This window comes from Natator depressus, chromosome 8 (genome assembly GCF_965152275.1).
Source record: "Natator depressus isolate rNatDep1 chromosome 8, rNatDep2.hap1, whole genome shotgun sequence".
In the NCBI taxonomy this organism is placed as follows: domain Eukaryota; kingdom Metazoa; phylum Chordata; order Testudines; family Cheloniidae; genus Natator; species Natator depressus.
In genome coordinates this window covers 43744722-43761081 of record NC_134241.1, presented here as the reverse complement: position 1 = coordinate 43761081, position 16360 = coordinate 43744722, and the positions used below count along the sequence as shown (strand labels likewise).

Sequence of the window (16360 nt, the reverse complement as noted above, 5' to 3'; positions counted from 1 at the left end):
ATCTCAAAGCACTAAACACGATGCTAGAACTCACCCACTGACATCATTTGTGCAGTTTCCATGTACACAAGGGTTACTAAGACATTCATCAGCTTGTGAGTGACAGCTGGGTTGATGGAAGCCTTCAGGACACAGACACCGAAATCCATTCATTTCATTTACACACGTTCCACCATTATGACAGGGACTGGAGATGCATTCATCAATATCAATATTGCACCTTGGACCTGAAAAGAATATTACTTGTTAACGAGTATTTCTCGCACACAACTTTACCATGCATATATACAGGAACATTTGTCAAGATTCAGTGACTCATCATCAATACAAAGTCAACATACGGCAAGGTACGACAGCTTTGACTCAGATTTAAGCCTATGGGAGTTTAAAGCATTCAACATTTTTGAAAGATGGGAGTGTTGGTATCAGGAGCAGAGCATCTACATCTCATAAGCCTTCTGGAACAGTTAAAGAGCTACAACAGAATTGCAACGGGAACAAAATTATATACATTCTTTAGGAGGAGGATTGAAAATTAGGTAATTGTACTTTGCCTGGCGGCACCTTAAAGACTAACAGATTTATTCGTTACTAACAGATTACTAACAGCCGTGTTAGTCTGTATCCACAAAAACAACAAAGAGTCCAGTGGCACCTTAAAGACTAACAGATTTATTTGTTAAATAAATCTGTTTGTCTTTAAGGTGCCACTGGACTCTTTGTTGTTTTTGTGGATACAGACTAACACGGCTACCCCGATACTTGTACTATGGCTGGTGGAACCTTCCTGGGCTTATCAGATAGGCAGTTACCGTTTCCACATTTCAGTATTTCTTGAATACCCATTCCTGCCATAATGCCTGCAGTGCATCTAGATCTTGTGTATATTGAATAAAAGAGTATACTGCTTCTTATTTTCCCTAACCTCTGCCTACTTGCCATCTATGCTTAGACTGCAAGTTCCTCAAAGGTCTGCTCCTTCCTGTGAGTCTGCAAAGTGACTGGCATAGATTGGGCACTACTATAAGTTTAAAAAAACCCAACATTCCAGGCCTTAAAAAGTGAATCATCTATTTCAAACGTCAGCTCGTGCCCTTGACCTGAAGGAAACTGCAGGTCCTGAATACGGGAATATTCTGATTCACAAGTGTGCTGAAGTATTTTAACAGCACAACAGCAGGAAGGTCAATGGGCGGCTAACATGGCACCCAAAGCTAGAGGAGGTCCAAAGGCAAGAGTGGTCAGGAACAAGAAGTATGGGCTGGATGAATGGACTATAAGGTGGAGAGAAAGCTGGCTAGATTGTTGGGCTTAACGGGTAGTGATCAATGGCTGCATGTCTAGTTGACAGCCGGTATCAAGGGGAGTGCCCCAAGGGTCAGTCCTGGGGCCGTTTTTTTTCATTAATGAACTGGAGGATGGCGTGGATTGCACCCTCAGCAAGTTTGCAGATGACACTAAACTGGGAGGAGAGGTAGATACGCTGGAGAGTAGGGATAGGATACAGAGGGACCTAGACAAATTAGAGGATTGGGCTAAAAGAAATCTGATGAGGTTCAACAAGGACAAGTGCAGAGCCCTGCACTTAGGACGGAAGAATCCCATGCACCGCTACAGACTAGGGACCGAATGGCTAGGCAGCAGTTCTGCAGAAAAGGACCTAGGGGTTACAGTGGACGAGAAGCTGGATATGAGTCAACAGTGTGCCCTTGTTGCCAAGAAGGCCAATGGCATTTTGGGATGAATAAGTAGGGGCATTGCCAGCAGATCGAGGGATGTGATTGTTCCCCTCTATTCGACATTGGTGAGGCCTCATCTGCAGTACTGTGTCCAGTTTTGGGCCCCACACTACAAGAAGGATGTGGAAAAATTGGAAAGCATCCAGCAGAAGGCAACAAAAATGATTAGGGGACTGGAACACATGACTTATGAGGAGAGGCTGAGGGAACTGGGATTGTTTAGTCTGCAGAAGAGAAGAACGAGGTGGGATTTGATAGCTGCTTTCAACTACCTGAAAGGGGGTTCCAAAGAGGATAGATCTAGACTGTTCTCAGTGGTAGCGGATGACAGAATGAGGAGTAATGGTCTCAAGTTGCAGTGGGAGAGGTTTAGGTTGGATATTAGGAAAAACTTTTTCACTAGGAGGGTGGTAAAGCACTGGAATGCGTTACCTAGGGCGGTGGTGGAAGCTCCTTCTTTTGAAGTTTTTAAGGTCAGGCTTGACAAAGCCCTGGCTGGGATGATTTAGTTGGGGATTTTTCCTGCTTTGAGCAGGGGGTTGGACTAGATGACCTCCTGAGGTCCCTTCCAACCCTGATATTCTATCATTCTATGATACCTCATTCCATTTGGGCTTAGTTATGCCTCCATATTTTTTTAAGTGAATTTCCTTCCTTCAGGTGGAAGTTAAAAAAGATTTGTCAATAGAAATGCATAAAATTAGTAATATCTTTTTGGGGCTATTTCTGAGAAGAGATTTAGGATTAGTTCTGATTGGAATCTTTCAGTAAAAATAGTGACATATTAGCTGAAGGGATTGTTATAACAGGACATTCAGCATGTTCCCTCATGTGCATTAATTTTATGAATCCATTTTGCAGTCTGGCTCACAGCAGGCAAAGCATGTATTGACCTTTTAGACAAAGGCCATAGGACCTGAAGAAGAGCTCTGTGTAAGCTCAAAAGCTTGTCTCTCACCAACAGAAGCTAGTCCAAAAGTTGTCTCTCACCAAACAGAAGCTAGTCCAATAAAATATATTACCTCACCCACCTTGCCTCTCTAATATCATGGCACTAACCCAGCTACAACATTGCATAAGACATTAGGAGCATTGGGGCTGGTCTGCTGTGATGTTTAGTTCAGATCACTAACACAATGGGCCAAAAATATTTCTTTCAATTAGCACATTTTTAGGATACAAATGATTTTAATACAAACAGAACAATTTAAACCATGAAATAAACTCCATCCAAGTAGGCTGGCTGATGGGGACTTTTGTACCAATACTAGCTGGATAGTAGCTGTGCACATTATAAAACTAACGGAATGTTTCATATTTGCAGAAGGAAAGGGAAACATTTAATTTGTATACAAGTTGGCCCAATTTTCCAAGTTCTGTTCAAACAGAGACCCGTTGCTATGATGTACAACTTTCTTGTTCCAATAAAGAAACTGTAAGTAAACCCTTTGGGACTTTGGATCATTATTTCTTATAAAGCTGAGTCATGTGAATTGGACTAAATAACCCTAAAAGAATTACAATTCATGGCACCAAGCTAGGACATTTTTTTAGCCAATGGGCAGAATGTGCGCTGAAATTAAGAGATACTGAGACTCATTAAGAATATGAATTATTTCTTGAGACATTGAATAGGTCATTTGCTATCAATGAACAAAGAACTTCTCTTAGAACAGGTGTTCCCAAACTTGGTTCGCGGCTTGTTCAGGGTAAGCCCCTGGCGGGCCACGAGACGCTTTGTTTACCTGAGTGTCTACAGTATGGCCGCTTGCAGCTCTCAGTGGCTGCGGTTCGCTGTTCCTGGCCAATCGGAGCTGCGGAAAGCAGTGCAGGCCAGGCCACCACTTCAGCTACCGTTTTCAGGTAAACAAAGTGTCTCGTGGCCCGCCAGGGGCTTACCCTGAACAAGCCATGAACCAAGTTTGGGAACCCCTGCCTTAGAAGGAAGAGACCATCCTCCTAAGGGAGAGATGATTATCTTCAAGGCAAAACTGAGGACAAATATCAGTTAAATGAAAGTACATTTTACCTGTAACTCCAGGCTTGCAGACACAATCGTAGCGATTAATGCCATCGATACAGACTCCATAAATGCAGGGGTTACTTGCACAATCATCCAAGTTATTCTCACAGTTCACTCCTGCAAATAAATGTGATGAAATTCAAGTGAAAACCACACCGACCCTAACATACAAACAACAATGCTATAAGTTTCCTGAAAACAGCCAAATTCAAATTGCAGTAGTCAAACTGCTCAGGCATGACAAGGGGATGCATATGATTAGATATCAGCACGTGGTGCTCTGAGTCCTCGTCTATTAGTGTGGTGAAACTCCATTAAAGTGAATAGAGTCAATGAGTAACAGGAGAATTTGTTTCCTTGTATCTAATCAGCAGCCTTCCAGCATAAGAATCAGCCATTTTGGACACAAGAAAAATATTTTTGCTGTTTTACCTGTGTACAGTCTGAGAGGGACTGCCTCAATTCTGAGGATGGGGAAGAAGTGAATTAGTTGTAAGAGAGAATACTGCCCAAGTTAAGTATACAGAGTGCAACAAACATTACTTGTATTGTTACAGCAAAAACTGTAGCAAGAACAGTGGAGAGAAAAGTGTAGCTATAACTAAATGTGCAAGTAAAGCTTTCAACAGCATCAAGTCTGATGCTGCAATATCTTGGATGTGTTATGGTGTACATTCCGGTTTGTTAATGTATGAAAGGCTAAACTCGTAACACTGAAATAAAAGTTGTTTCAAAGTGGCAGACTTCATGCCACTAAAGTCTGTAATTAAAAAAAAGAAAAGAATTTTAGCAATGTAGTCCCATTGACTTCAATAGGATCATTTGTGAGAGTGACATTATATTACTGCCTAAGTGTTTGCAGGATCAGGGCCCTTTAATTCTCAATATTTTATTTTTTTCCCTATAGCAATTTTCCCAAACAGAATGCCCTTACTAATACTTAGATTAAAAAGGATGGGTCAAAGCCTTGTAGCATCCTTGACTCACAGATGTTCAATCCATTAGACAGTGGTGCTGGTTGCAAACACAGCATGAGCTATTTGTTTATCAATTTTATGTTTGTCTTCTCACTGTAAGGATGCTAATGAGGCCCTGGACTTGCACTTTGCAGCACAGATGAGCATTTTAAGTGTGAAATTTCTTAGAATTTCATATTTTACACTGATACTTCCTGCTAACAATTATCTAACTAAAATACAAAAGACCCACTTTAGAAATTTAAGATTATAAAACGGGAAGTAAATGACTAGCTACATGTAGATAAAAAATGATAATTTCTGATGAGATTGTGACTTTTTTTAAAGTCTTGAGTTTTATCTGCCCTGCCATTTTATGCTTTATGTACCTGAAGTGCCCAGGAGACAGTTGCACTGATAGCCATTCACCAAGTCAATGCAGCGTCCTTCATTGAGGCAGGGGTTACTCTGGCATTCATCTACCTGCTCACTGCATATGGCACCCATGTACCCAGAATTGCAGACACAAGTGTACGAATCAATTCCATCCTGGCATTCACCATGGTGGCAAGGGTCAGGGTCACAGTTGTTGATATTCTCTTCACACAAAGTGCCAGTAAAACCTAAGAGAAAAATGAAGAGCCATGATTAAGATGCATAGAGATATATTATATGATGTCCTCTGCACTGAATATCAAACACAGTAACACAGTGTTTGTCATAAACATAAAGGGTAAACACCTTTAAATCCCTCCTAGCCAGAGGAAAAACCCTTTCACCTGTAAAGGGTTAAGAAGCTAAGATAACCTCACAGGCACCTGACCAAAATGACCAATGAGGAGACAAGATACTTTCCTGTTTTTGTGTCTTTTTGTAACTTAAGGTTTTGCCTAGAGGGATTCTCTATGTTTTGGATCTGATTACCCTGTAAGGTATTTACCATCCTGATTTTACAGAGGTGATTCTTTTACTTTTTCTTTAATTAAAATTCTTCTTTTAAGAACCTGATTGCTTTTCATTGTTCTTAAGATCCAAGGGTTTGGGTCTGTGTTTACCTATGCAAATTGGTGAGGATTTTTATCAAGCCTTCCCCAGGAAAGGGGATATAGTGCTTGGGGGGATATTTGGGGGGGGGAGGGGGGAGACGTTTTCAAGTGGGCACTTCCCCTGTTCTTTGTGTAACACTTTGGTGGTGGCAGCATTTAACCTAAGCTGGTATGAATAAGCTTAGGGGGTCTTTCATGCAGGTCCCCACATCTATACCCTAGAGTTCAGAGTGGGGAAGGAACCTTGACAGTGTTCATCATAACAAATTAGCAAAATCGTATTCAGAATATACAGAACTGTTTGGGCACCTAACCTGTAACCCATCTCCCAACCCCAGAGAAGCCAACAGACCCTGTATGGTGCACAAAGCACAGTGTGCCACAGAAAAAGCTGCATAGATAATCTTTGCAACAGAGACTGATACCTAGAATGCATTCAAATCTGAGCAATTATGGAGGAAAATATTCAAATTACTATCAGAACTGTTTATTGACATCCATATGAAACAAACTGAAGACAATCCCTTCTCTTACTAGACTACGAGTAATAATACTAGATATTTCCACTATCCAGCAGCCCAGAGGACTTAACTCTTGTCAATACAAGAAATTAATGCACAGGCCTTGAAAAAATTGACTTTTTCACTGAAGCTTTCCTGGAGGTCTGCAGAAAAGGTAAGTTTTAGCTCAAAAATCTTTGAGTCCTCATGGCTGGCAAGAACCTTTAAACACTCCAACCATGAGCCAACTGCAAAGTGATACACTGCTGTCTGCTAAAGGCTGCTGACATGCACCTCCTGTGCCTCTGCGGCAGTAGAGAGTTCTCCATATTTAAATGTATTAATTAGAAAGCTGACTGAAAATATTATTACAATACTACAGCTATTAAATTTAATTACTATAAAGTGTCATACCCCACTGATTCATTCCTTTAAACTGAAGGAGGCAGGACAAGCATTTTTCACCCTGGCTTAGAACGATTTAGTCCTAGGTCTAGGAATTGCCAAGTACATTTTTCAGTCCCTGTTAATGCACTATTATAATGTGGGTGCCCTATAATTTGAGACATTTGGAATTACAGCAGACAAAGCCCTGGAGAACATAGTCGGGGATGATCCTTCACATGGAGCAGAATAGAGGAGTCCTGGTACAAAATCTTTTTTTCCATCTATAATGAATGATGCCATGCAAGACACTTGCTCTCAGTGTCTCCATCACAGAAATGGAGAGAAAGAGGAAGCCAGGGACGTAGGAGTTCTTTAAACAGACACGCTAGTATTTCAACTGCATGGCCATTCACAGTTGCTTTCAGTCTCATTTCCTCAAAACTGCCCATGTTCAGTGTACCCCATGTCTTTTTTCCTTTTCTGGGAAATCCAAAGTCTCTCTAGGGAAACAGGCCCCAACCTGTGTGCCAAAATCAGCACCTGCTTTTCAAGGTCCTGCATGTCCTCAATCTAGTTAGCACTCTGATCTGGTGTTGCCTTTTCCTGGCACTCCTTGAGCAGCCCACCCTTCTCGTATTGCCGCTCCTCCTGGCACCCCTGTATTATATATGGCTGCAAACCCCTCTCTCCCCTCCCAGCAGGCTTTGCTAAAGATTAATAACTAAGGCTCCCCTCCCCACTGAGTGAAAATCAGCTGGACCACGCCCATCTTAAGTTAGGCACAGACTTTCCACAGCTGCTTCCAAGTCCAGAAAAGGTTTGGGTTTTTTGTTTTCCTAGTGACATTTATTCTGTCACAATCAGTATTCAAAAGAGAATTCAGGTGGTAACAACGCTTCTTCTCTGGCCTAGAGCCATTGCATTCTGATATTTCTGAAACTTTCCCTCTTGTATCTATTGCATTCCCTGTGGAATTAGCTATTAAGAGGAATCACGTTGCTTTAAAACTGCAAGCCATCGTAGAGACACACAGTTTACAAGTTGCTACCATATCCATTCACAATGTTCTGACGAGAGTCTCGAAGAGAGTTTCTTAACCCCTAGAATTACACACAAAATAAACTCTACTTCCAGAATTTTCATAGAAATGCTTAACACGGTCAAAAGATGGAATAAGAGAGATTTATGGAGGCAGAGATACAGTCTAGTCTCAGGAACCTGATACATCATTCTGTTACTGGGATGACGAGGTCTGTGTGTGCCAGGCTCATTTTAGAGGAACAGTATCAAAACACATCCCCCTGCATATTCTTTCAAACTCATTAAACAGAGAAAACTGATTTTTTCTTTACCAGGAACCATGAGCTCTAGAGCTCCCATTTCTAGCAGTTGTTCTATAGCAATTCAGTCTTCTTTTGAGATACTGATGTCTGAACAAAATCTGGAGTAAAACTATGGCATAGTCTGCAGTGTGATATCTTGTCATATCGTATGTTGCAGAGCCATTTCTGAATAAAGAGAGATGCTTCCCAGTCAGCCATTGGCTTGTGTTGGATTCATAGATTTTAAGGCCAGAATGACTTTTCATGATCATTTGCCCTGAATTCCTATGTAACAAGCCATGCAATTTCACCTAGCAATTCCTACATCAAGTCCAATAACTTGTAGTTGAACTAGAGAAAGTCTTTTAGAATAACAGCTAGTCTTGATAATAAGGACTTCATGTGATGGTAAATTTACACAACTCTTGATAATTTGTTCCACTATTTTAGGACTGTTCTGCTGTCTCTTGCATAGTCTTCCTCTTCCAAAACTGTTGTGAACCTGTCCCGATAAAGCCAAATGCCATTTTGGTAAATTCTGTTGTTTCTAGTAGAGCCAAGGTGTTAGGTGCTGTAAAAACATAATGGAAGGCAAGGCTCCTGTCCCAAACAGCTTAGTGTCTACTCATTCCCTGTGTAGCATTATTAGACTATTCCTGGCACCCTTTGCCACTTCCCTTCTTTGGGGAAGAGGACTTGCCCAACACAAAATGAGGATCAAAAAAAGGAAGGAATGTTTTATTTAAGTCTGATCTAAAGTTAGGGGTTCAGTTCTCTGGTACTTTTAGGATGTCTCGGGGCAAGTCTGTCTCTGTGGATTCTGTACAGAGCAGAGTACGTTATTGCTGCTGAACAACTTATGTTGCCTTAGCCGCTTTTTAAATAGAATTTGACACTTTGAATGGATTCACTGATAATAAGCCAAAATGAATCCATCCAGACTAAGAGTGCCTGTCTGAGACAGTAGCAGCTGCAGGGGCCTCTTTCCTTGTACCACAGTTTCTAGAGCCTCAAGAGCCCCTGGTGATGTGGGTTTATACCATCAGATGTTACAAAGTGGGAAACTGAGGAACAGGGGTAGGAAACTTGTTCAACACCTTTGGAAATAAGTGGCCAAGATCAGCCCAGAATAAGAGTCTAATTGACCCAGTCCCAAATGAAGCCTCACCCAGCAGTTTCTGCTCAGAGCTGAAGAGTTAAGGCTGGTCTTAGACAGCTCTAAGGCACCTGCAACCTTCTGTTTGAACTGACGTCTTGTAATTTTTATAGCTATATCAGGCCCATTAAAAAGCTATGTTAAAAAAGTGTAGGCTGGAAAGTCATGTACTTAAGTTAGGAACTGTCACATTTGAGGTTGCAAATGCAACCTATGAGCTGAATGTCACCCAGAAGAAGACGGTTTTATCCTTGGCTCTGCCATGGAGTTCCTATGTGACCCTGGGCAAACCACTTAAATCAGACTTTTTGGCAGGTGGCCACTAACTGTGTACCACATTTCCTGGGTGTTCAACTTTTAAGGCACCATGTATGCTCATAGCCCATTCCTCACAGTTATATTAAGTAGTTTGGAAGCAGACAAGCAGGAAGCAATACAGTGTAGCATTGCTCTACCCATCTTTCTTGGTCTCAGGCAGTTTTCACTTGGGCCCATCCTGAAGTCCCAAAGAAAGCATTCCATGCTGGGGAATCCCCGAATGGAAAAACACTAATAAATAGGGACTCTATGTAGGGAAAAAGTGATGACACTGAAAGAGTGAAGCTAGACTTCCTTCCAGGCAACTGTGAATCCTTTGGTGTCACAAACCAGGGGACTTCTGTCCCTAAGAGACAGTCAGTGCTGCCCTCTGCTGCAGAGAGGTAGGCAGCAAAGATTCCTGGAAAAAAGACCTTCAGAGACAGCACAGACCCAATGCTTCACTGCCCATCTCTGCTCACTACATAGGCTGCACATTCTAATTTCTATTCAAGGGGCTCTACCCACTGTGCTGAATGTGAGAAGATGTGACAAGGCTAACCTGTGGCACACTGGCATTCATAGCCATTTGGATAATCAATGCACTTGGCTCCATTTAGACAAGGTGTGCTGGAGCAATCATCAATGTCGATCTGGCACACAGCTCCAGTGAAACCTGAAAGGCAAGAGGAAAGTGAGAATCCTGAAGCTATTCAGAGTAGAATCCATCCCCTGTCCCTTCCTGCTCCTCAAACAGGCCCACCTGAAGAACTGGCCAATTTGCAGCTTTTCAACCAGCCAGTTTTTCTCCTTGTGACTGCCATTTTGGCTCCATAATTTAAGCTCTCATTTGTTAGATCTTTAGATTTTATGGTTAAGAAGAAGAGTGTTGAATGTTAACAAAGAAATGGATACTGGCTGCCTGCCAGAGTCTGCAGACAGCCTGAAATTGATTCTGGAGAAGTGTGAACTCTTCTCATTAACCGTAATGAGTTGTTAACTCTGGATCCTAATGACACTTTCAATGTCATATTGTTAGCTACTTACCTCAAAGTAAGAAGGACAATCATTATGATTAGGCTTAGAAGAATTCAATTTTTTAAATAATGTCAACAGATAGTATTGATGTTCATTTTCAAGCATTTTTTCTATTTTTATAGATTTAAATTTTCAAAGTTGCAGGAAATTATGGAGGGGTCAGACAATAATTATTTAATGAAAGTAGACATTTTGAGAGTCAAAAAGGTAAAGCTTTATTAACATTAAAACATTGTCAACATCACGTCAAAATATACAAAGTAAATATTCTTAAATAAAATTCTAAGAGGTTTTCAGGAAATATAAGAAAATGCTGCTTATCTGTGAATTTTGATTATCGTCAATGGAAATACTTTTGCTGTGAAATCAACATTTACCTACATTTACCGACAAAAATCAAATCTTTCAATGCTTAAATATGATCTCTGAAACATCTCACTTTGAAACGAACAAGCTTGGACTTGAGTGGAGCTTTAGAGAGTACCACCACTTTTCTCCCCATTAAATCTCTGAGCACAGCGTCAATTGCATCAAAGAGTAGGCAGACTTTGGCAGATGTATTGCTCAGGATTAATTCTTAGCAAATCTTTAAAACTGCCCACATATAGTTTGGTAGATCCAAACCGTGTTTCATCATTAGCCCGCACCCCTCCCTGGATTAACTGGTTCCTGGTCCAGCAAAACACCCTGCCAAGAGGTAACTTCTATCCTCCAAGTCAAAAGGGCAGGAACAATCTTCATGATGCTCAGGATATGTCACACTGCAAGTGAAGGTAAGCTTATAGTGTTCATCTGACTGGCACAGGTAACAATAGCAATGAGGACATGTTGGCACAAGTTAGCTGGCCCACTCTCAGCTCACCTGAGACTCTGGGTACCTACTTAGGTTGCTGGCCTATGCCACAGGCAATGCCTCCACATCTTCACTGCTATTGTTATCCACCCTAGCTAGATTAAAGCAAACATGGGCTTGCATATCTGTACTTTAGTAATACTGTCACTTGCAAAGCAAAAAGAAAAGGAGTACTTGTGGCACCTTAGAGACTAACAAATTTATTTGAGCATAAGCGTTCATGAGCAAAGCAATACATCTTCATTTGCAGTGCAGACATGTCAGAATAGGGCTGGCATGGGACAACAAGAACAAAGCAAAGGGAGGACCCTCCACAGTGGTATGCTTGGGAAACAGAGGATGCCATCAACAAAACAACAAATGGAGGAGACTTCGGGCAGTCAAAGTGAGGAACTCCACATGCAGAAATAATTCATCTATTTCTAAAGCATCCCCTTAGCCACAATTACAGCTAAGGCTAACACAGCAGTATGGGATGCACTGTACAGCACAGGACAAGATGTCCCCATGCCTTACAACGCTTTGTTATTGATAACGCCTATCAACAAGGTAGTGGATTGTGTCAGTTATGGTGATGGAGCGGCACCAGGAGAAGGGAAGAGAGGACTCAAGGACTACTTCTGGGGGGAAGGGACTGAGGGAAAGTGGAGATTTCCCTGGGCAGGCCCAGGAAAAAAAGCATTTAATTCTACCCCAGTTGGCTTACAAGACATTGGACCTTGAACCTGGTGACCTTGAACCTGGTGCTGGTCCCTTAGATGAGCAGCAGCCCCTTTCTGCAGAGAATTCTGACTCCCTGTACTGTGCTAGCAACTTAACCAAGTTGCGTTGCTGAGCAAAGGCTCTCACCTAAAACCTTGAGGAAGCCAAAAAAAATTATGTGGAGGATGAAAACTGGCTCAAATTAAAATAAATTTAAAATATAATCTCTACAGACTTTGGTCTGTAATTCACCATGACATTCTTAACAAGTGAAGTCATGGCTGTAGCCGCTGTGTAAAGCTACATGTTCAGTCTTAACATTTGTCCAGTTAAATGCACAGTGTTAATGTTGCATCAGGGTAGTTGCATATGAAATTTATTTAGCAAGTATTACAGCTAATCATTTCTGTTCTCCTTTAAAGGAATTCTAACTTGGGCATGAGCACTCTGCAGGGAAGGCACATCCTGAGCAGATTTGCATTCGCTCCATTCCAACAGTCTGTTGTGCCCTTTGTAAGCAGAAGCAGAGGTGGTGCAGAAGAGGAACACTTACCAGGTGGGCAGACACACTGGAAGCGATTGACTTTATCCAGACATTCTCCATTGTTCACACAGGGATTACTCTGGCATTCGTTAATTTCCAGTTCACAGTGCACACCTTTAAACCCTGGAAAGGATAACAAGGAATGGCAGAAAGGCTTTAGAAAGTGCTGGGATGTTGGCTACACCTTATTCCAGGACTGAAAATCAAAACTAGATTTAACTGAAGTAGAGATTCCAGTTTGTATTGTTATTTTTGATGTAAAGAGACCATACTTTAAAGGCATAAATACAAGTGTTACAGTGGAGTTTTCAACTTGAACATTACATTTTCAGAGCTGCATGCATGATCTCCCAATATCACATTAAAGACAGAAATCTGAATTAAAATGTACCATTTTCTTCTGCATGCTGAAAAGAGACAGAGACAATTATGTTTTTAATGATTTGGGAGGTGACCAAATACACTGGTGCCCATCATCAGTGTAAGGACATAAGTAGAGTCACTGACAATAAAATGAGATAATTTACAAAACAAAAGAAAACTTTAACTCAGCAGGTAGTCACTCTGAAATTCACTCCCACGGGAGGGCAGGGTCAAAATACTGTATGTGGATTTTGGAAAGGGTGGAGCAACGCCTTCATTTGTTACTAGACTTACTGAGTAAGATGACTTACTGAGTAAGACTTACTAAGACTGGTTAAATTCACTTTATGTTTCAGCATGTCAGCTCATTACCTAGTGGAGTCATGAAGGAATGGTTCCTCTGTATTTGCATATCACTGCACAATTGGCCAAGGGCATGCTGGTTTTTTCCCTTTTCCCTGAAGCACTGGGCATTGGTCACTACTAGAGGGAAGTTAATAGATTGGACAGAGCATTGGTGTACTTGATGTGGTAAACGCTAGAGAGTAAACATTTCAAACATGTCAGAAAATATTTTTAATAGTGAGATCTATCAGTCTATAGAATAGCTTCCCAATCTCCTGGGAACTGCATCACTTGCAACATTGAAAACTTAGACTTGACAAAGCCTGGGAAATTATCCAAAACCAAAAGTTAAGATACAAAGAAGGTTAAGAAGTAACCAATTTGTGTGCTTGTATTTAATTTAACAAGCTAGGCCTTGCTCACTAACAAATTACAGACTGGTTTCTCTTTCTGCTTCACGCCACCCTGCTTTCTCCTCCACTCACAGACCAGCAAGACTTCACAACCGTCTGCCCAGAGCAAATGATCTCCAGTGACTTCATTCAGCACAGCTCTTGGGCACTCCCATTACACTCTGGCACAGTGGACAATCCTTCTCTTCCTCACACTTCTGAGCTTTTCTATCTTTGCTAGAAGCCCCATCCCAGCTTGGAAAGTGTCCCCTTACCTGGCATGCACAGACATGTGAACCCTCCAATTTTATCCAGGCAAGTGGCATCATTCTGACATGGTTCGGAAAGACATTCATTAATGTCCAGTTCACAGCGAGGCCCTGTGTACCCCTTCAGACATTCACAGTGGAAGGAGCCTTCTGTATTCACACATTTCCCGGCGTGCTCACATGGGTTGCTGTTTGCTGCAATAGACATATATTTATATATCAGAATCTACTTTTCTGGTCATGACAGCCTCAGCACCATCTCCAGTCAGGCCTTTCTCGTGCCATTGCCTCCTGACAAGAAGCATAGGGCAGAAAGGATTCTTCTCTACTGTGAGGTGCCTGCTGCCTTTTCTGTACCTGAGGAAAGATTCAACGGCATCCTGTTTTCAGATAGAAAGAGAAATTTCCCAGCCTTATCAACAGGTCAAGAAGAGCATTCTGGCCTGTACCACTGCTCCTCTCCTCACTCCCATGGAGCTGAAGATGGCATTGACAGAGGCACCCAACCGGGATCAGGGCACTCAAGCCTCTTTGAAGGCCTCATATCCAAATCACCTCTTCAACTTGCCCACCCACTTCAGGGCTGAGGCCTTCAGGATGCTCCTGAGCCCAGGTGACAGCCAGGCCTTTGCTACCTATCTCAGTCAGACTAGCCTTTAGGGCCCTCTCCTAGAGGAGCTTCACACAGCATTCTTGTCCAAGGTGGGGTAGAGGAGTAAAACTCACTCAAGGAATGGCCCTCTCCAGAAGACACCAGCACCAGGTATACTTGTTAGTGATTGTCTTCAAGAGGTACAATGGGCAGTAGGCACACACAAAAATCTCAGTGTCAAGGTTGAAAATGTGTTAGACAAGCCCCAAAATATTAGCTGTGCAAAAATTGCAACTTCTAAACAAATGGTAAGAAGTCTGGAAATGTAATTAAAGAATCTAACTGCTTCCTTGCTATTAGACATGACATCATTAACCTCTACCACATGAAGGACTGAAACAGCTGCCATATAAACTCTGAGGCATTATTCTCAAAATAGATTTGACACAGAGATGGTCCAAAACAACCAAACAGGGAAAAACAAGATCTCATATAAATGGAAAGGTTATATCTGTTTGCTCAGGAAACAGGTACACTGACCCTAAAGTGCTACAGCAACGACCTGAACTGAATGGAGAATCAGACATCTGAGATAAAAAAAAAAAGTACCAGTAGCAAAGAGAAAAGTGGTTCTTGAGAGAGCACTAAGTGGTCTAAGTACCCAAGCATCAACATAACTGATGAGCCCAAGTGACCAAGAGCCACCAGGAGCAAGTGGGCCTTTGCCAGGGTCATTCTTCTGCACACTGGGAGCTGCAAGGGAAAAGCTGCTTCTGTTATCTAGTCCATCCCTCCATGTCCTGGTGCAGACTCAGTGGCTGATGACTACATTGGCATGTAGACCCAACTTTGGGGTCCACTTTGGAAAGAACAAACCCACACTGGGTGAGTGAGCCAATCAGCAATCCATTTTACTCCTCCTGCCAGATAAATGAGCTTAATCCCAGGGAACAGCTGCCGCTGGGGCAGAAGTAACTGGATCACTGCCTTTCCTTATTTCTCCCAGCAGCGAAATGAGACTGTTATCACAAACAGTCCACTGGCATCTGAACCACCAGGAATAAACTGGAGAGGCGGCAACAACACTATAAAGATTGCAGATTAGGCTATATTGGGAAAAGCTGTGATTGCCAGTAAGAACATAAAAAAGGCCATACTGGGTCAGACCAAAGGTCCATCTACCCCAGTACAGTATTCTCTCTTCTGACAGTGGCCAATGCCAGGTACCCCAGAGGGAATGAACAAAACAGGTAATCACCAAGTGATCCCTCCCCTGTGGCCCATTCCCAGATTCTGGCAAACACAGGCTAGGGAAACCATCCCTATTCATCCTGGCTAATAGCCATTGATGGACCTATCCTCCATGAACTTATCTAGTTCTTTTTTCAACCCTGTTATAGTCTTGGCCTTCACAACATCCCCTGGCAAGGAATTCCACAGGTTGACTGTACATTGTGTGAAAAAATACTTCCTTTTGTTGGTTTTAAACTTGCTGCCTATTAATTTAATGTGGTGACCCTTAGTTCTTGTTAGTTACTCCTTCTCATAACACACTTCCTTATTTACTTTCTCCACACCAGTCATGATTTTATAGACTTCTATCGTATCCCCCCTTAGTCGTCTCTTTTCCAAGCTGAAAAGTCCCTGTCTTTTTAATCTCTCCTCATATGGCAGTCGTTCCATACCCCTAATAATTTTTGTTGCCCTTTTCTGAACCTTTTCCAATTCCAATCTATCTTTTTTGAGCTGTGGCGACCATATCTGCACACAGTATTCAAGATGTGGGCGTACAATGGATTTATGTAGAAACAATACAATATTTTCTTATTATCTATT

The 16360-nt window shown here is 41.9% G+C and overlaps 1 protein-coding gene across 2 annotated transcripts in view; it reads right to left on the bottom strand.

Moving 5' to 3' along the window:
- Positions 1-16360, bottom strand: part of NOTCH2 (notch receptor 2) — a 132753-nt gene that overhangs the window by 45245 nt on the left and 71148 nt on the right. For both annotated transcript variants that reach the window (XM_074960858.1, XM_074960859.1), the window contains exons 8-13: positions 13939-14127; positions 12573-12686; positions 9989-10102; positions 5108-5341; positions 3769-3879; positions 35-227 (exon numbers count right to left, since the gene is read on the bottom strand). In XM_074960858.1, the coding sequence (XP_074816959.1) occupies positions 35-227; positions 3769-3879; positions 5108-5341; positions 9989-10102; positions 12573-12686; positions 13939-14127 (955 nt within the window). The remainder of the gene's footprint in view (positions 1-34; positions 228-3768; positions 3880-5107; positions 5342-9988; positions 10103-12572; positions 12687-13938; positions 14128-16360) is intronic.